We start from the raw sequence: 18,619 nt of genomic DNA on the forward strand, positions 1-18,619 counted from the left end.
ATTAATCATTAATCATTAATCATTATTCTTTCCCATTTGCTTCATCATGCTCATGAACAACCCGACTTTAAAAAAAAAAAAAAAAAACAAGCTTTTTACTAAATAGGGCAAACCGATATCTTGCATGTTTTGAAAACTACCAAGATTAAAAATGAATCAAAATGGACAAAAATAAAATTTAAACCAATATTTAGGCAAAGAAGAAAAAGAAAAAGAAAAAGAAAAAGAAAAAGAAAAAGGTGAGGTATAAAGAGAAGAGTGTGGATTATATATGTTGTTAAAAGCAATTTAGAACATCTAACTTTTATTTTTACTACATATATCATTGCTTGGCCCTTTTATATTATTGCTTGGCCCTTTTATAAAAGCAAAAAGTAAAAGCCGGGTTACACGAGACTCACAAAATTCATATCTTCAAATCTAAGTAGGCGCAATCTTATAAGTTTCTAAAAAGTTAAAATTTAAAAAAGACACAAAATAACATGTTTATATAAGCTGGTTGTTAGGAATAGCCCTTTGATGAAGCCTGCCCACCGCGTTCATCTAAACCTAATGAGAAGGGCGTTAGACGGGAGGCAAGGCTACATTAAAGTGCACCACCATAAAAGCACAAAGTTGAAGCCAATAAGAATGCTTGTGGCCTAAGAAGAGAATTTTTGCGTTACCCTAAAGCGTTTATCACACAATTGATGTTTGTTTAGTATTTTTAGATAAACCCAAGCGCTATAAGTGCTTCATATTTGTAGGACTAAGAGCACAGCATTGGGGAAGAAGGCCGCATGCATTAATAAATTTAAAGAGACTAGGAGAAGGTGCGGAGAAAGTGAAGACAATGAATGATCAGAACACTGCAAAATCACGAGAATTGTATGCATACGCAAAGAGGGGGAAATGGGAGGAAGTGATTGAGAAGTATAAGGAAGTGCTTAAGGAGCATAAGAACAACCCAGGGGCTCAGAACAACCCAGGGGCTCAGAACAACCCAGGGGCTAAGAACCCGAAGCTGAACCGACGGGGCGACACGGTGCTGCATTTGGCTGTGATTGACAATCAAGAAGCAAGAGTGGAAGAACTTGTGAGACACATAAGCGAAGCCCCCAAAAACACACTTACTGAGAATCAAGAAGAAACAGAAAAAAGAGTTAAGGAAGGCACGGATAATTACAAGGATATTCTAGAGACTACAAATGAGAGGGGAAACAATCCTCTCCACCTTGCTGCAGTGATGGGGAGCGTGAGAATGTGCGAAGCCATTGGTTCAAAGCATAATGGGTTGGTGGACATGAGAAACAACGACGACGAAACACCTCTGTTCTTGGCGGCTGCGTATGGCAACAAGGACGCCTTTTTTTGCCTTTACAATTTTTGCAAAGACGACGCCTCTCGAATCTCCGCCAACTGCAGAGTGAAGCAGGATGGAGACACCGTGTTACATCAAGCCCTCAGAAATGAGCACTTGGGTGAGCTTTCATTTCTTTTTTTCTCCTCTTCCCAGGTTTGAAGTTTAAAATTCCGTGTCCAGTAATTGTGTTGAGATGCCAGATTTGGCGTTCCAATTAATTAACATGCACAAGGAGGCTATAAGCTGGGTGAATGAGGCAGGCCTAACCCCTATCCATATTCTAGCCAGTAAGCCAACTTCCTTCAAAAGTGGTAGCCACATCAAAGGATGGCAGCACATCGTGTATCACTGTGAGTTTTTTTCACCAAAAGTTTGTAATCTTTAAATGTAGGTATGGTGGTAACATAGTACTACAAATGTTTTCAGGCTCATTTGTGAAACCACTGAAGCAAGGGTTGCATGGAAGTGTGAAGAAAACGAGAAAGGAAGATTCTCCTTCCCCTTTTCCCGTTAACTACCGGACATGCATCGACTTTTATAGGGGGATGAGGGATATAATTTTGACAGGTGGGTATACGTATTTATCTTAATATATCCTTCTCCTACTAATCTCACAACCTACATAATATTTTCTCCTACCCAAACATACAGTCTGGCATTTCAAACGCCACAACAAGAATGACACCAAAAATGATGGAGCCAAGAAGCAGAATGACACCAAAAATGATGGAGACAAGAGGAACGGAGACTTGGAAGAACAGAAGCCTCTGAACACTAAATCAGGTTTATGTATACGCAACAAGCTTTACTTACAACTTCAGTTCAACCCTCTCAAACTTATATTCATATGTAACATAACATTCATTGTTGTTGATGGCAGCTACAAACTTCCCCGTAAACTACACCACTTGCATCGATTTTTTTCATATTGCTTTCTCGGCCATCATGATCATTCTTGGGTTCGGTATGTATTATGCGTTGCTCAATACAAGTGGGGTTGAGTCTAATTAATTGTGTGCTTCTCCAAAATTAAATGAAGGATCCACTGAAATCAAAAAGATACGGAAGAAAAAGGAGAAACACACCTGGTCGGTTCAAGTGATGGAGAAACTTCTTGAATTGGCTGAGCCCGACAAATATGCAGAAGATGGAAACAGTCCCATGGATTCCAAATTTCAAAACGACGAAGCAAATGGAGTTACGCTTCCTTACAACTTTGTAGATAATGAGGTCCAATTCAGTCATTTCATTGAGGAACCAAAAGAATTAGAGAAGCCCCAAGACGTGGAAGGTTCACTACTTTTCTGTTACTTATTTTGTTGCTTTTTGGATGTATCATTAATTATATATACTACATTGTGATACCAACAGCACCCGAGTCGGCGATGTTATTAGCAGCAAAGAATGGAGTGATTGAGATCGTGAAGGGAACTTTGGAACGTTTTCCGCCGGCAATCCGTGATACTACGAAAGATAAGAAGAATGTGGTGCTGTTGGCCGCGGAGCACAGGCAGCCGGACGTCTACAGGTTTTTTCTCAAGAGAAGAAATGAAATAGACCTGTTTCGAGCGGTGGATCATGAGGGCAACAGCGCCTTACATCTCGCAGCAACCGCCATAGATCCAAAGCTTTGGCGCATCACAGGAGCTGCATTGCAGATGCAGTGGGAAGTTAAGTGGTATAACGTAAGTATTGTACAGACACACACACATACAGAGCTTTTTCNAAAAAAAAAAAAAAAAAAAAAAAAAAAAAAAAAAGACAAGTGATTGAATGGAAAATTTGGCAGTACGTGAAGGGGTCTGTGCCACTCCATTTCTTTCCCTACTGGAACCACCAAGGAAAAACTGCAAGTGCAATCTTCCGGGAAACCCACAAGGAACTTGCGACAAAGGGTGGGGCGTGGCTTTACAGTACCTCAGAGTCATGCAGTCTGGTGGCAACCCTGATTGCAACAGTAGCTTTTGCAACCGCAGCCACCATCCCAGGCGGCAACGACGAGAGTGGTGGTGCAAAACTGGGAGACGAGCAAGGGTTTTTAATCTTCTCCTACTCTTCCCTAATTGCCCTCTGCCTCTCTTCAACCTCAGTCATCATGTTTCTAGCCATCATGACCTCCAGGTTCGATATCAAAGACTTCGGGTTAGCGTTGCCCTGGAAATTGCTGATCGGCTTGTGCTGCCTTTACTTTTCGATCATCGCCATGTTGGTTTCCTTCTGTTCGGGGCACTACTTTCTGATCATCAAACGTCTTCACAACGAAGCCATTCTGCTGTATACACTTACTTTCTTCCCTGTGGCATTGATCTTCGGTATTGTGCAGCTTCCTCTCTACTTCGATTTGCTGCAGGCTCTTATCAAAAGAGTGCCTAGAAGAAGCGCCGAGGTCGTCCTATGCGATTTGAGCGTGCGGTGCGGTACAAGTAAAAACAAGGATTGTCCTAAACCTCCAGATTCTCTTCTTTTTCGTTGTAATGGATAAATTTAGTGATCTCTGGGAGTGACCCTTTTTCCTTTTCTGTATTCTTGGTTTTTCTGTCTGGAAATTTGATCTATTTTAAAACATTGTGTAAAACCCAGTCTTGGTTTCGTAGCTTTCATTAAAAAGCGTGCGTATTGATTAAGGAGAAAGAATGAAACAGAATAAATGGAATTAATGGGTGAAGGTGTTGTCATCGACCGCTGAAATGAAATCCAGAATGAGGAGTGAATCCTTCAACCTATCTGGGCCGGGCCCCCTGATAAGGCCGACATGTTCTCGTGCGCCCAATGGGTACACATCCACCTACAGTTTTTCGGAAACAGCAAGCCCACTTGCGCCCACTTCCACCGTATGAGGAGTTGAGTTGGTGCAGTGGCCTTGTGGTTGCCTCAACTCATTTTTAAACGCCATTTATGTCATGCCCCTTGTATCTTAAATGAACAAGAAACATGATATCATCTCTTTCCTTGTATCTTAAATGTTCAATTATTTAGTTTAACAACAAACTAAAAGTCTATATAATCTGTGCACATAGTCTAGTCTTCCCAAAATTCGGAAATATAATCTCCATCTCCTATCGATTTAGAGAACATACACAAATCACTCCTCATTCTGGTCACATTTTCTTTTATCGATTTAGAGAACCTACACAAATCACTCATCATTCTGGTCACATTTTCTTTTAAACCAGGATTATGAAGAAGGAGGGCAGTGTATGTAAGAATAAGAAAGCAGGTTTACGAGATTTTCTTTACACAAACACCAAGGGAGGGAAATGGGAGGCAGTAGTTAAGAAGTATGAGAAATACCCAGAAGCTCAAGAGTTGAAGCTGACCCGATATGGCCGCACGGCGCTGCATTTGGCTGTTATTGGCAATCTTCAACAACTTGGCGATGAAGTAAAGTAAAAGCATTTGAAAACTCTCTTTCTATTATAGTTTCTTAAATTATGAACCAACCAAAGTGCTACAGGGAGACCCTTCCAAAATGGGTCACTCAAAAATAACACTTTTATCACAAAATCCTATGATTAATCATATCATGTTGTTGAAAAACTTTGAACTACTAGGGTTTGCTTGGTGCTCATGAACAAGAGGACCTTAAAAAACAAGCTTTTACTATAATATAATATAATATAATATAATATAATAATATATTATTTTTCTTATTTGTAATAATATAAAGATTAAAAGGAAGCTTTTAAAAGGGTAGGAATCAAAATGGACATACAAATTTAAACCAAACAAACAATATTTAATATTTAAAGAAGAGAAGAAAAAAAGAAAAGAAAAAAAACAGAGGGTTGATTATAGAATATTTAATTTTTATTATATATAATTATTATTAATCGACCCCTTTTATAAAACCAAAGCATCCTTACATGAGACTATCACAAAATTCTTACCTTCAAATCAAAGTCTTTAAGATATAGTAGGTGTACTAAGCACACACTCACTCTACCCAAAATGGCATGTCCGTATGTGGCAACACTTGTTTACTACTTTTACAGAATCCCAAGCGCTGTAGGCGGTGCTCCTTATTTATAGGAGTAAGGTACATGATAATAAAGGCCATGTGCATCAATTAAACAACAAACTAAGAGCGAAGAGAATGTCGTCTCATGGTAACAATACCCCATTGGCAAGGGTTCTTCGTGAAGACGCGATGACGCGGAATTGGAAGCCAGTGATTGAGGCGTATGAGAACAGCCCAGAGGCTCAGATGCTGAAGCTGAACCAAGAGGGCGACACGGCGCTGCATTTGGCTGTGATTGAGAATCAAGAAGAAACAGTGGAAAAACTTGTGAAAAGCGTTAAGGAAGGCACGGATAATTACAAGGATATTCTAGAGACTACAAATGTCATTTGTGTTTAAATTTATTGAATGAAGGATTGGTGTTTTGAATGAATTTATTGATGTGTTTCCTTTTTGTGGTGTTGTTTCAGAGATTAATGAATTTTTTTTTTTATATACACACACACTCTTGGTATCTTATGTTTTGGATATAAAATAAGAGGAAATTAGAAAATTGAAAACGGTGAAGTAGTACACCTTGTTTGAATACAAAGAGAAGGAAAAAGAAACATCAATCATTGTTACATTTACAAATAGAAAAGAAGGCAAACCCAAAGTAATGGAAGATTCAAAACTTGATGCTCAAGCACAATGAAAACCCCATCTCTTTCCCTTGGTTTCACAAAAAAAGTATTTACGAGAGAGTTGAGAGAAGAAACAGCAAAGCAAAGAAATGGAGATAGAAAGGTTGAAGAAATTTGTGTTCGAAAACGCCATGAAAGGAAGATGGGAAGAAGTGGTGGAGAAGTACTCCACGGATGCAAGAGCTCGCGCTCTGAAAATCACGAAGCGAGGGGACACGGCGCTGCACGTGGCAGTGAGCGACGGCCAAGTTGGCGTAGTGGAAAAACTGGTCACCATAATAATCTCAGAGGACAAAGGCAACACCAAGAAAGTGCTTGAAATGGGAAACGACAGAGGCAATACCGCGCTTCACATTGCGGCTACGCTTGGGAATGTGAAGATGTGTTACGACATAGCGTCGGTTGAGGCTTCCTTGGTGGGAATTCGAAACCAGGAGGGCGAGACACCGCTCTTCTTGGCGGCTCTGCATGGCAACAAAGATGCTTTCCTTTGCCTCGACGCCTTCTGCACCTGCACCATCGACCACTGTCGAAGATCCAACGACGGCCACACCATTCTTCATTGCGCCATTTTGGGTGATTTCTTTGGTCAGTTTTCTCTATTCATTCCCTCTCTTTCTTGTATATATGTGAGACGCTGTTTATTTATTTTGATTTTTTAACAGAGCTGGCAGTTCATATCATAGAGCTGTACAAGGTATCAAGTTTATGCAAAACTGTACCTCACACTATTGAGGACATATTCTATTTATATTGGCAAAAGATTAACTAATAGATCCGATTTCATAGGAAACTAACGAAGTAAGCCTATTCTTATGGCATGACTAACTTCAAGCTATTCTAATGGATTGACCAATTCTAACACAAGGAACTGGTGGAGTTTGTGAATGTCGAAGGTTTTACTCCACTCCATCTTCTTGCCACCAAGCCTTCCGCTTTCAAGAGTGGAACCCACTTGGGAAGATGGAAGATGATCGTTTATCACTGTAACTCTTTCTATACCCATACTTCCAAATATGCCTTACTTCCGCAACACCTAAAGTGCGCTTAAAATTCAATTTTATATCAGGTATCTTTGTGGACCAAATAAAGGTGGAACCACACTCATTTCGTCACGCTCTACCCAAGAAGCCACTATCACTGCACCAACGACCCTCGTATCCAAACCATCACAACTGTTATCCAGGCAACTACAACACATGCGCCCACTTCTTCAGTTTTCTGTGGAAAGGAATTGGAATGGGTCAAGCTTCTGTCTTGGGTCATGTCTTACAGCCTAAGAAATTATTAACATTTACTATATAATTCACTCTTCGCCCTTTTTCTTTGTAGTGTTTACTGTGAGGACAACAAACAAAAAACCCAACAGCACCACAGATGCAGATGCAGATGCAGAGAATCCTCCTCAACAAAAAGGTTGTTTGAAGTAACCATCAATATATATATTATTACAGATGCATGTCTTGAATTCTCGTGAATTACAGGGCATGATTCAATGGTCAAACATCATGAGCTCCCAATTCTCCCCCAAAATTATGCCACATGTTTCAACTTTCTGAAAATGGCTTCCAAGGCAGTGCTCATAGTGATGGGGCTAGGTAGTCTGAAACCCACCATTAACTATTCTCACCTTCATTAACAAGTGTATTAATGGAACTTTGTGTGGAAGGCTCTGCACAAATAAAAAAGATTCAGGAGAAGAAGGAGAAGCACACTTGGGCTGTCCAAGTTATGAACCAACTTCTACAGTGTGCTTCAATGTATGAATATGATGACAATGGAGGTTCACCTATGGGAGCCAAAGAAGAGGCCGAAGAAGAAGAAACACAGCCTTATCACTTCGCCAACGGCAGTGTCACCTTCGATGATTACAACATCTCTGGACATCCAACCCATCATCTTCAACCTCCCACGGATTCTCCCCAACAACCAAACATGCCGTCCCCCGAGGAGATTAATGACGGTATACAATAATATTTGTAGCTTCTTTCAAACAACTCAGTAAAAACGAATGTTGAATAGCTGATGTGGATGGATTTTGTGTTGGTGGCAGCAGAAGAGAAAGAAGAAGGAACAAACATTGTTATAGAATCGAATGGTGGCTTGGTTGATAAAATCCACAAACATATTCCTCCAACTATTGGAGACAAGAAGAACAACAAGAAAGTGGTTACCACAGCTGCAGCAGCGGCAGGGAGAACAACAGAGACGCCTGTGTTGATTGCAGCAAAGAATGGTGTGGTGGAGATGGTGGAGAAAATCCTCCATCTATTTCCTGTGGCCATCCATGATCTAAACGCGGATGGGAAGAACATTGTGTTGTTGGCTGTGGAGAATAGGCATCCTCACGTCTACCAACTATTGGTGGAGAAAAATATTGTGAAACAGAGTGCCTTTCGAGTTGTGGATTCTCAAGGCAACAGCGCGCTGCACCTTGCAGCAAAGCTGGGAGATCATAAGCCTTGGCTCATCCCCGGAGCTGCCTTGCAAATGCAATGGGAACTTAAATGGTATCAGGTAATTTCGGGGGCTTTTAAGTACTTATTTATAACCATTCTACTCCACTTCCTTTAACCAGTGTTACCACGATTGTGATGATAGTATGTGAAGGGATCGATGCCCCCAAACTTTTTCCCCCACTATAACAAGGACCGAAAGACTGCAAGACTTATCTTATCCGAGACCCATACTGAGCTGGTGGAAAACGGGGGGAAGTGGCTTACAAGCACCTCGGAGTCCTGCTCTTTGGTGGCTGCCCTGATTGCAACCGTCGCTTTCGCCACCGCCGCCACCGTCCCGGGTGGGAACGATCCAAAAGGCACGCCATTGCTCCACGGGCAACCCACCTTCAACGTATTTGCGATCGCGTCTCTGATTGCACTCTCTTGCTCGGTGACGGCATTGGTGATGTTTCTGTCCATCTTGACGTCGAGGTTCCAAGAAAAGGACTTCGGAGGCAATCTGCCGAGGAAGCTTCTGGTGGGTTTATCGTCCCTTTTCGTGTCGATTGCAGCAATGCTGGTTTCGTTTTGTGCGGGGCATTACTTTGTGCTGAGTGAAAAGCTTCAATATGCTGCATTGCCAGTGTACGCTGTGACTTGCTTGCCAGTCACATTGTTTGCAATTGCACAGTTTCCTCTATATATGGATCTGGTGTGGGCTACTGTGAAGACTGTCCCTCAGAGGAGTTATTCCGTCGTCACCTAGACCTACACCCACTTTTCTCGCCCATCTTAATAATTGGTTCCATGTGCTCACTCATACATTGTATCAGCATGCTCTCCCCGCAATTTTTTAAAATTTTATTATTAATAATACCTTATATGTATGTATAATGATGGAAGGAAGAAGAATAAAAATAAATAATTGAAATATAAAAAAGATGAGGACCAGATTGGCAACAGGACAAAATCTCTGAAAACGACGGCGTTTTAGCAATGCCTTCGCCTTTGTCTTTTTTTTTTTTTTTTTTTTTTTTTTTTNTTTTTTTTTTTTTTTTTTTTTTTTTTTTTTTTTTTTCTTCTAACCATTTTTGTTTCCCCTAACGAAAAGAAAACAGTGGCTGCAATCTTTTCTGGACTTCCAACGGAAAGAACGTGAGAAAGGAAGACAAAAAGAAGACAACTTTCCTTTTCACCAAACGCGAATAAAAATTAAAAAAAGAAAAAAGAAAAAACAAAGGCTCAAAAGATGTTCGAGGCTAAAATTTTCGTTTTCGCCCCATTCAATTTGATCTTCACGATTCCAGAGCTCACCTTGTAATCTCCGGTTTTTCCACATCTATGAAGGACTTGGATGGATCATTTTCTGGATTTCTTCATTGCGCTTCTGGGAGAGGGATCTTACATAATTCCCGGTGATTGTTTCGCCCTACTTTTCTTTACATCTTAATCACACTAATCCTTGTTGATTTCTCTTTTCATTTCTCTATACTCAAAACGGTGATTCACTGCAATTTTTTATTATCCTTACCGTCTATGCTGGTGACCGTCCCTAAAGACGAGGCTTTTTTTTTTTCTTTTTTTTTTCTTCGATTCGTTTTCTTTTCCTTTGGAAGATTCTGAGCTGCTTTTTCGTAGTCCCGAGAATATTTTTGATATGGAGCTTTGAATTGTTGAGCATGAAATTCCCCGACCAGATTAGGTTTTTGCGATCTGACGATTTGTTTTTGTCTGCGATGTATGTTTCAGTATTCTCTCTTATTGGTCCTCGTTAGGTTAGTTCGGTTGGGGAAACGTAGCCATCTGGCATTTTTGGAGATCCGGGAGTCTTGTTGAACTCCCGTGCGCTATGAAGACTTTTTTCCCTTCCGACTCCTGTAAAGAAACGCAGCTCAATGCTTTCTATCCACAGGCTTGGCTCCAGGTTGAGAGAGGGAAATTGTCCAAACTCTCGTTACAATCCTCTTCTTCTTCGATGTAAGCCTGTTTTTTTCCTTTTTCTTTTTTTCTTTTTTTCCCGCTATTATTTTGTTGTCTATTATTTATTTCAGCAAATTAATTTCTTTGGATTGATTTTATTGTTGTAGAGAATCTCTTATCAAGGTCCCTGAACCATCAATTCTGCCGTACTTCAAACCTGTTGATTATGTGGAAGTTCTAGCTCAAATTCATGAAGAACTTGAGTCATGTCCCGCCCATGAGAGATCGAATCTCTATTTGCTTCAGTTTCAGGTCTTTAGGGGGCTTGGCGAGGTTAAACTTATGCGAAGAAGTCTTCGTTCTGCTTGGCAGAAAGCTAGTATTGTCCATGAGAAGCTTATATTTGGGGCATGGTTAAAATATGAGAAGCAGGGGGAAGAAATTATTGCTGACCTACTTTCCAATTGTGAAAAATGCGCACAAGAGTTTGGACCGGAAGATATTGCTACCCATTTCCCTGTAGATACTGTGTTAGATGCTGGAAGTGTCTATGACACTTGTGCCGCTGATGGGAACCCAGTATCAAAGCATGTCACTTTTAAAATTAATGATGAGGATATTGTTTGTGATAAACAGAAAATTTCAGGTCTCTCAGCTCCTTTTCATGCTATGCTTAATGGGTCCTTCAGTGAATCAAACCGTGAGGTCATTGATCTGTCTGAAAACAATCTTTCCCCTTCGGGCATGAGGGCTATAAGGGAGTTCAGCAACACAGAGAATTTGGGTGAAGTTTCTCCAGATCTTTTGTTAGAAATATTGATTTTTGCAAATAAATTTTGTTGCGAAAAGCTCAAAGATGCATGTGACAGAAAACTGGCATCTCTTGTATCCTCTAAAGAAGATGCTTTAGAGCTCATGGACTATGCCCTCGAAGAGGACTGCCATATTCTTGCTGCATCATGCCTGCAAACTTTTCTAAATGATCTCCCTGATTGCTTGAGTGATCATCGTGTGGTGGAAATATTTATGCTTGCTAATAAAAAACAAAGGTCAATTATGGTGGGTCATGCCTCGTTTGCGCTTTATTGTTTGCTAAGTGAAGTTTCCTTATATCTCGATCCTCAATCTGAGAACACTGCTTGTTTCCTAGAAAGGTTGGTGGAATTTGCTGAAACTGATAGGCAGAGACTTTTTGCTTCTCATCAATTGGGATGTGTGAGGCTCTTGAGGAAAGAGTATGATGAAGCTAAACGTCTGTTTGAGGCTGCTTTTAATGCAGGCCATATTTATTCTGCCGTTGGGCTGGCTAGGTTAAGTCACATAAATGGTAACAAGCAATGGTCCTATGACAAACTGACTTCAGTCATCTCTACTGGTGTCCCGCTTGGTTGGATGTATCAGGAGAGATCATTATATTGCGATGGCAATAAAAGATTGGCAGATCTTGAGAAAGCAACTGGCTTGGACCCAACTCTGACTTATCCCTATATGTTTAGAGCTGCTTCCTTAATGAGGAAACAAGATGTTCATGCAGCTCTTGCCGAAATCAACCGTATTCTTGGATTTAAACTTGCACTTGAATGCTTGGAACTCCGGTTTTGTTTTTACCTTGCTCTTGAAGATTATCAAGCTGCAATCTGTGACATTCAAGCAATTCTTACTCTCTCCCCCGATTATCGGATGTTTGAGGGAAAAGCAGCTGCATCCCAACTCCGAACTCTTGTACGTGAGCATGTTAACAATTGGACAACAGCAGATTGTTGGATTCAGTTGTATGATAGATGGTCTTCAGTTGATGATATCGGGTCTCTGTCTGTAATCTACCAGATGCTTGAGTCTGATGCATCAAAAGGTGTCCTATACTTCAGACAGTCCTTGCTTCTCCTGCGGTATGTCATGTCATTAACCTCAGCCTGTAACTTCTTTTTCGTAGATATTTTTGTTTGGTGTCCAGCAATGATTGGCTGGATGCAACTTTCTATAAGCAATTGTTCGAATAGATGGCCTTATTTTTTCTGATAGGTTAATAGGTCACCTATTTGTGTTGAGGCTGTAGATTACTTTTTTTTCCATTTATTATCGTTGTTGAAAAATTGGACATCGAGCTTTAGAAGGCTTTTGAGCGTTTTTTACATGCTGAAATTAGATTTTGGTTGATTTTTGGGCATATGCTAAAAAAATTCAGATAAGGGCATATGCTGAATTAATAACATATAAACTTCATTGTTAAAACTATGCATGTTGAATGCATGACCAACGACAAAATGAGTATATTATGTATTCAGTATTCAGGCTAGTCATTTCATACGTATACATGCTGGCCTTTTCAAAGCAACGAGATAATGTGTTTTTTCCTTTACCTCGCAATGGTAGAGTGCAAGAACATTATTTGCGCTGCAAATATATTTCTACAGTACATGAATAGGAAATTTAGTCTGTATTACTAGCTACTTCTAATTACTTAAATTCTTTAACTCATTAGTATTGCATTTTATATGTACTTCAACAGAACAAAATTAAAAAGAATCAATATGACAACCCCTTGTCTTGAAACGTTTCCATGTCATTGCATATCCCTTCCTGCTTTGGGCCCCACTTTTGTGAAGTGGGAAAGTAATATTTTCCAAGTGACAGTTGAAGATTGCATTCGTTGAAATTTCAGGTTGAACTGCCCTGAAGCTGCCATGCGGAGTTTACAGTTAGCTCGTCAACATGCATCCAGCGAACATGAGAGACTGGTTTATGAGGGTTGGATTTTGTATGATACTGGTCATTGTGAGGAAGGGCTCCAAAAAGCTGAGGAATCAATTAAAATTAGGAGATCCTTTGAAGCCTTCTTCTTGAAGGCCTATGCGCTGGCTGACTCAAGCCAAGATCCGTCTTGTTCTTCTACAGTTATTTCCCTCCTAGAAGATGCTCTGAAGTGCCCTTCAGATAGGTTGCGCAAAGGTCAGGTACGGTTTTCTCAATAACCTACATGTTCAGAATGGATTCCCACCAAATAGTATGATGGTTGAAGGATGAACATCTTTCTATACCACTTGAGATAAATCTGTGAAATGTCTTATTCAATTAACTAGATATCCTTGAAAACCTTGATATCGTTGTGAGAGAGTGGATCTTACTTTAATTATTTACAATTTGATGCTATATCTGTGATTACCCCTCCAGTTCATCATTGCCACTTGGAGACCTTTTCTAGAACTCTAGTCTTTTTAGCTGTTGCCTCTGAATGTTATTTCATTTATCAATTTATAAATTGACCGTTATGTTGGTTGCCAGCCAGAAAATGCTGGAATGACGGTAAGTCTGAAACGTATCAGCAGTGAAGGACTCATATAGATATGTGGAGTATTAATCTGAAAGTTTAATATTTATTGATGGAATTGATACCACATAAAACATTTCTGTGCATTATCTTCCTGACTAACAAAATCAGAAATCACAGGAATTGAGTGAAGTTGGCGTCTGCGGAATCATCGATGTGATTGGGCAGACTGCCAACTAGTTGTGGCTTGCATTGAAAAAGTCTCTTTAAATAGTTTAACTGGCCATTTCTTTTCAGGCTCTGAACAATCTTGGAAGTGTTTATGTTGACTGTGAGAAGCTAGACTTAGCTGCTGATTGCTACATTAATGCCCTCAAAATCCGTCATACTCGAGCCCATCAAGGTCTTGCTCGGGTTCATTATCTGAGGAATGATAAGGCTGCAGCATATGAGGAGATGACCAAACTAATTGAAAAGGCACGTAATAATGCATCTGCATACGAGAAGAGGTCTGAGTATGGTGACCGTGACTTGACAAAAGCTGATCTAGATATGGTCACTCAATTGGATCCTCTTCGGGTGTACCCATACAGATACCGCGCTGCAGGTTGTTATATCCTTTATTTACCCTTGTTTATTCTGACTGCCTTATACATCAAGCTTTTACAACCACCAATTTATTTGTTGTTAGGATGATGCCTAAGAATAATATTGATGGTATATATTATTGTCTTTGGCCCATCTCATCTTTTTGTGGTAATAGATTGCCATATGATGATGATAATTACTTGAGGAATAGTGAGCCCATAATAGAAGTTGACATAATAAAACATAAAATGTGGAATGGGGACATGTGATTCTATGTACAAGTTGAATTTCTTTTTCCTTTGNTTTTTTTTTTTTTTTTTTTTTTTTTTTTTTTTTTTTTTTTTTTTTTTTTTTTTTTTTTTGTTAACTAAATGATTTGTTCTATGGAAACAGTGTTGATGGATAGCCACAAGGTAAATGAAGCTATTGCCGAACTATCAAGGGCAATAGCGTTCAAAGCAGACCTTCACCTTCTACATCTGCGAGCGGCATTCCATGAGCATACTAATAATGTTTTGGGTGCTCTGCGGGATTGTCGAGCTGCTCTTTCGGTTGACCCAAATCATCAAGAAATGCTGGAGCTTCATAGCCGGGTTAACAGCCACGAACCATGAGTGTAGAATGGGTGACAAAACAAATGTCCAGTTGCAATGCCATCGGCATAATGTATACTAGAGCACGTGTATGTAACGACCATTTCGTAGATTTTTTTTCCCCCGTATTTCAGGATTTGTAAGTTATAAATCGTTAGATTTTTGGTAATTATAATCAATCATTGTAAAATCATCTGTTTCAATTCCTGTGTTCTCAATGTATTCTGAAGAATCAGTGTAAAGCTGCTTAAACAGTGGGGAAAAAAAACTAAATATTACCAACCATTGAAAAGCAAATGTGGTTATATTTTTTCAGTACGATCTTAATTTCTTGGTGAGATAATACATCCTAACTTAATTTACAGATGATTAAGATTTTTAATCAACATTTATGATTGGTGCGTTTGCTCAGATATATAATGACAAGTACTTCAGAAACTATGACTCAAGCTTGCATATCAAATATCCCACGCATCTTAAAAAGTCTCATGAAGCCACCTGCTCATCGGTTATTTAGCAATTAAAATTTGGTTTTTATTTTCAGTTCACTTTTTTTCACTTGTTTTTCTTACTGCTAAAAAAAAGCACATAAATAAACACACAATATTAGTCATTTACTTCTAATTTGTAATTTCTTTTATTATCTTTGTCGGGTCAAAAATTAAAATCTCCCATCCCTATCACTAAAAAGGTGTCGTAGAGATCCCAAACTCAACCCAGTTTTATGGTTCAATACTCATTTGATATATGGGTACTGTTCAATTACAACCTTTGCAAAAATATGATAGTATTACTGTCACCGAAACATCTCGAATCTTGATCGAGAAAGCATCAATATGAGAGCTCTCGCTTGACGTAAAAAAGTGCATCAATCAAGCTTCTGATATTTGATGCATGAGCATTTTCGATTGTCAGCAACATAACCTGCAAACATGTAAAAGAAAATTAGGTAAAATGTAGGAGACTATTCACTCTTATATAAGATTGTTGAAAAAGTGGTACCTTTACTTTTGGTGAAAATAACTAATCTCTGTATAACATTTGTCAATCTGCAAACTCATACTCATTTAGGAAAAGGGAGGAAATAAGGATGTCGCAGAGCATCATCGACATTTAAACGGTCCTCCTGCAGTTCATACGCATTCAAAACATTTCAGTTAAACTGCTTAAGCCGTCTGATAACGCATTATGAAACAAAAAGAAGAAACTATTTAGTAAGAGCACTATCTAGCCCACATTTCTTTCAAATGAGCGAATTATTCGTCAATACATACACTACACTGATGAAATTGTTGGGCGAATACACGTAGAAAAAGCCGGAGGAAGTCTAGCACAGAAGCGTATAGCAACTTACTTTACCTATTAATGGCAACCCAAATTCGTTGGTTGGAACACAAAATTCTAGATTTACACATGCATGTCTTATTAAATGCTTTAGGACAAGTCTTAACGATAAAAACATCGAGGACTTGTAGTTGTGTTTGCAAATACAATTCCTGAAAATATAAGCATGCGTAATTGCAAAGTAGATAGCATACACCACAACAATCACTTTTCCACGTCATATATTTACAGACAAAGATTGCTAAAAGTCTTATTTTAACTTCCAAGATAATTTTTTTTTTCTCGATCCAATTTTTACCACCGCATGCAAGATGGGTGCTTCCAATATCAATTGAATAAAAATGAAACATTCGTACTTCCACACTAAAAACTCACTGGATTCCATTGTAGTAGGTTGCGGACCAACCGTAGAGCCCAAACATTTGGAAACCTGGTGCCACAGTAAAAACCACTTATGATGAGAAGGACATTAGTAGGAAATCTAGAATTACGATAGTATTTGTCACATTAACCCCTTAGTTACATTATACAAGTTCCTTGATGGCTGAAAGCCAACCTGTTAAACCCACTTAAAAAAGACGTGTCCCACACTGTCTCAAATCTGACCTGTTGGTGTAAAATGCATATGCAGCTCAAATAAAGAATTCAACATATTGTTATCATGTTTCAAAGTACGCATCAGCCACCCAAATTTTATTCTTCTCAACATTTATCCCTGTTTATCATCTCATCTTTTCTTTGAATATCGCACTTCATTTTCACACAAGACATTTGAAGAAATATGTGATATAATCCCTACAACAAGAGTGAATTGTGTGCTCATATGACGCCTCCTAACATGTCAAAGTAAACTTTCAAATTGTCAAAGAATATAGATAATAAAATAAGGGTGACTTTTGAAACATAGATACTAAGATACATATTGGAAAAAGAAGCATTAGGAGTAGTTTGTTTATAAAAGAATATGCACTAAACCAGAATATCATGCAGGAAAAGGAAGAGAAATACAATAAAATAATAATAATGAACTGACCCTAGTTTAAGAGGATCTCTACTCTTTATTTGGTGGGCAAAAACTTCTTCAGAGCATTTCCAGGATGCTGGTGAACCTCCTTGCTAGATCATCATAGATGATAATACCTTAGTGTCAACCAAATATCTACAGCATATATAGCAGCATTGTGGACATCGAAGTAAAATTTCAAATGTGGATGCACACAAGAAGTAACATTGATATGGACGCACTGATATCTTATCAGTGTCAATAAATATCAAACTGTTTACACAGGATAAATAGTTCATTTAAAGAGCCGACATGCACAGCAAAGTAAATTCGAAAGAACTTAAGTAGGTATGAGTGCATGTACTTATATGCTTTTAAATGTCTCAACTGTGCCTCGTCCAAAGCAAACAAAAAATCAAAACGATGATAGCAACTGTGTAAGCATGTAAAGAACATGTCACTCAAGCAAAAAGATTACAAAGCGACTATGTTTAAAGTATATTTCGTATTTGTTTCTCCCCTTCCATGTAAACTACCATATTAAAAGCAAATGTAACGACATAAATTACTGGTTAAAATAACTGAAATGCTAAATCAACAAGAAAAGGCAGAGAAATAAGGAAAAAAGGAAGACACTTGGGAAAGGAGAACCACTGCTCCAAGAACTAATATAACACAGCAACCATTGAAAACCTTCCAAAATCATGAATATCACAACTACTAAAAGAACCCTCTCCACCACAAAAGATATGACGTTCTTCCCTAAATCGCCAAAGGCACTCGTTGAGAAATGTTATATTTCTATTCCAGACAGCATCAAACAGAATATAGTATCTCACACATTGCTCTCTTTCCTTCCATACAACCACTAGCCATTACCAATCCCCTCCAACAAACTCCTACTACTATCCCATGTTACTACTCATAAATTAACTAACATGCACAATACTAGTTAAACCCAATTAACTAATAAGCATAATACTAGTTAAACCCCAACGCATAAGACAACAAAGTTGTCTAGAAACTATGCAAGTAATTGGAATGAGAAAAAGGAACATGTCGATATACAACCAAATAGAAATTTAGAAAGAAAGGTTGCATATAACTAACATGAACATTTTTTTTATAACTTTTTGAGGGACTCCCAGGAATTAAAATGCACAACTCCATGAACGACCTAAGCCTGCACCACAAAATTAAATATGTCTATATAAGTATATAATTTGCTGCATCTTTCAAATGTGTTCCTGTCTTTGTTTTATTAGTAGAAACATAGTAAATAAACTACTCAAGAAGAATGGATGGTGTTAGGATCGATACCAGTTGTTAGGATCGCACAACAACGCACACGCTCGATCTAGATGAACACAAAGAGAAGGATAGAGAGAAGTTGCAAGGAGAACTCTGGCTAAAAGGATTTTTTATTGATGACTTCAGGCATGTACAACAAGAGAGTACAGAGAATAGAAAAGTACATTT

At 38.8% G+C, this 18,619-nt stretch overlaps 4 protein-coding genes across 7 annotated transcripts in view; 3 read left to right on the top strand and 1 right to left on the bottom strand.

Annotated features, from left to right (window-relative positions):
• The first annotated feature begins 751 nt into the window (after positions 1-751).
• Positions 752-3,996, top strand: LOC111795905. Its single transcript, XM_023678541.1, has 8 exons — positions 752-1,460; positions 1,543-1,692; positions 1,769-1,909; positions 1,994-2,125; positions 2,223-2,306; positions 2,382-2,633; positions 2,714-3,027; positions 3,132-3,996. The coding sequence occupies exons 1-8, from the start codon at positions 833-835 to the stop codon at positions 3,822-3,824; spliced, it is 2,394 nt and encodes a 797-aa protein (XP_023534309.1). The 5' UTR covers positions 752-832; the 3' UTR covers positions 3,825-3,996.
• A 1,953-nt stretch (positions 3,997-5,949) lies between these two features.
• Positions 5,950-9,285, top strand: LOC111794857. 2 transcript variants are annotated; one of them, XM_023677021.1, is made up of 9 exons: positions 5,950-6,571; positions 6,649-6,680; positions 6,852-6,969; positions 7,053-7,226; positions 7,316-7,399; positions 7,468-7,581; positions 7,653-7,946; positions 8,037-8,500; positions 8,585-9,285. In XM_023677021.1, the coding sequence occupies exons 1-9, from the start codon at positions 6,073-6,075 to the stop codon at positions 9,188-9,190; spliced, it is 2,385 nt and encodes a 794-aa protein (XP_023532789.1). In that variant the 5' UTR covers positions 5,950-6,072; the 3' UTR covers positions 9,191-9,285. The 2 variants fall into 2 exon arrangements, with proteins under 2 accessions (XP_023532789.1, XP_023532790.1); XM_023677022.1 differs by having other exon boundaries at positions 8,040-8,500.
• Positions 9,286-9,522: 237 nt separating this feature from the next.
• LOC111794889 (ETO1-like protein 1) lies at positions 9,523-15,108 on the top strand. The gene is made up of 6 exons (XM_023677069.1): positions 9,523-9,839; positions 10,174-10,401; positions 10,512-12,233; positions 13,007-13,298; positions 13,910-14,219; positions 14,594-15,108. The coding sequence occupies exons 2-6, from the start codon at positions 10,274-10,276 to the stop codon at positions 14,812-14,814; spliced, it is 2,673 nt and encodes an 890-aa protein (XP_023532837.1). The 5' UTR covers positions 9,523-9,839; positions 10,174-10,273; the 3' UTR covers positions 14,815-15,108.
• A 298-nt stretch (positions 15,109-15,406) lies between these two features.
• LOC111795867 (probable protein phosphatase 2C 51) overlaps positions 15,407-18,619 on the bottom strand; it is a 24,940-nt gene continuing 21,727 nt past the window's right edge. For 2 of the 3 annotated variants that reach the window (XM_023678480.1, XM_023678479.1), the window contains exons 17-21: positions 18,251-18,323; positions 17,171-17,253; positions 16,513-16,567; positions 15,796-15,919; positions 15,407-15,717 (exon numbers count right to left, since the gene is read on the bottom strand). In XM_023678480.1, coding sequence (XP_023534248.1) covers positions 15,857-15,919; positions 16,513-16,567; positions 17,171-17,253; positions 18,251-18,323 — 274 coding nt within the window. In that variant the 3' untranslated portion in view covers positions 15,407-15,717; positions 15,796-15,856. Of the gene's footprint in view, positions 15,718-15,795; positions 15,920-16,512; positions 16,568-17,170; positions 17,254-18,250; positions 18,324-18,619 lie in introns of those variants that run through there. The other variant, XM_023678482.1, reaches the window with a different exon arrangement.

This window comes from Cucurbita pepo, chromosome LG05 (assembly GCF_002806865.2).
Source record: "Cucurbita pepo subsp. pepo cultivar mu-cu-16 chromosome LG05, ASM280686v2, whole genome shotgun sequence".
NCBI lineage: Eukaryota > Viridiplantae > Streptophyta > Magnoliopsida > Cucurbitales > Cucurbitaceae > Cucurbita > Cucurbita pepo.

Bases quoted from the DNA above. Each gene is read 5' to 3' on its own strand.
- LOC111794857 (XM_023677021.1), top strand. From the start codon at position 6,073: ATGGAGATAGAAAGGTTGAAGAAATTTGTGTTCGAAAACGCCATGAAA. The intron at 7,227-7,315 runs GTCAAGCTTCTG...TTTTCTTTGTAG, and splicing joins GTGGAAAGGAATTGGAATGG to TGTTTACTGTGAGGACAACA. The intron at 7,400-7,467 runs GTTGTTTGAAGT...CGTGAATTACAG, and splicing joins GAATCCTCCTCAACAAAAAG to GGCATGATTCAATGGTCAAA.
- LOC111795905 (XM_023678541.1), top strand. From the start codon at position 833: ATGAATGATCAGAACACTGCAAAATCACGAGAATTGTATGCATACGCA. The intron at 1,461-1,542 runs GTGAGCTTTCAT...TTGAGATGCCAG, and splicing joins CCTCAGAAATGAGCACTTGG to ATTTGGCGTTCCAATTAATT. The intron at 1,693-1,768 runs GTGAGTTTTTTT...AAATGTTTTCAG, and splicing joins GCAGCACATCGTGTATCACT to GCTCATTTGTGAAACCACTG.
- LOC111794889 (XM_023677069.1), top strand. From the start codon at position 10,274: ATGAAGACTTTTTTCCCTTCCGACTCCTGTAAAGAAACGCAGCTCAAT. The intron at 13,299-13,909 runs GTACGGTTTTCT...ATTTCTTTTCAG, and splicing joins ATAGGTTGCGCAAAGGTCAG to GCTCTGAACAATCTTGGAAG. The intron at 14,220-14,593 runs GTTGTTATATCC...CTATGGAAACAG, and splicing joins ATACAGATACCGCGCTGCAG to TGTTGATGGATAGCCACAAG.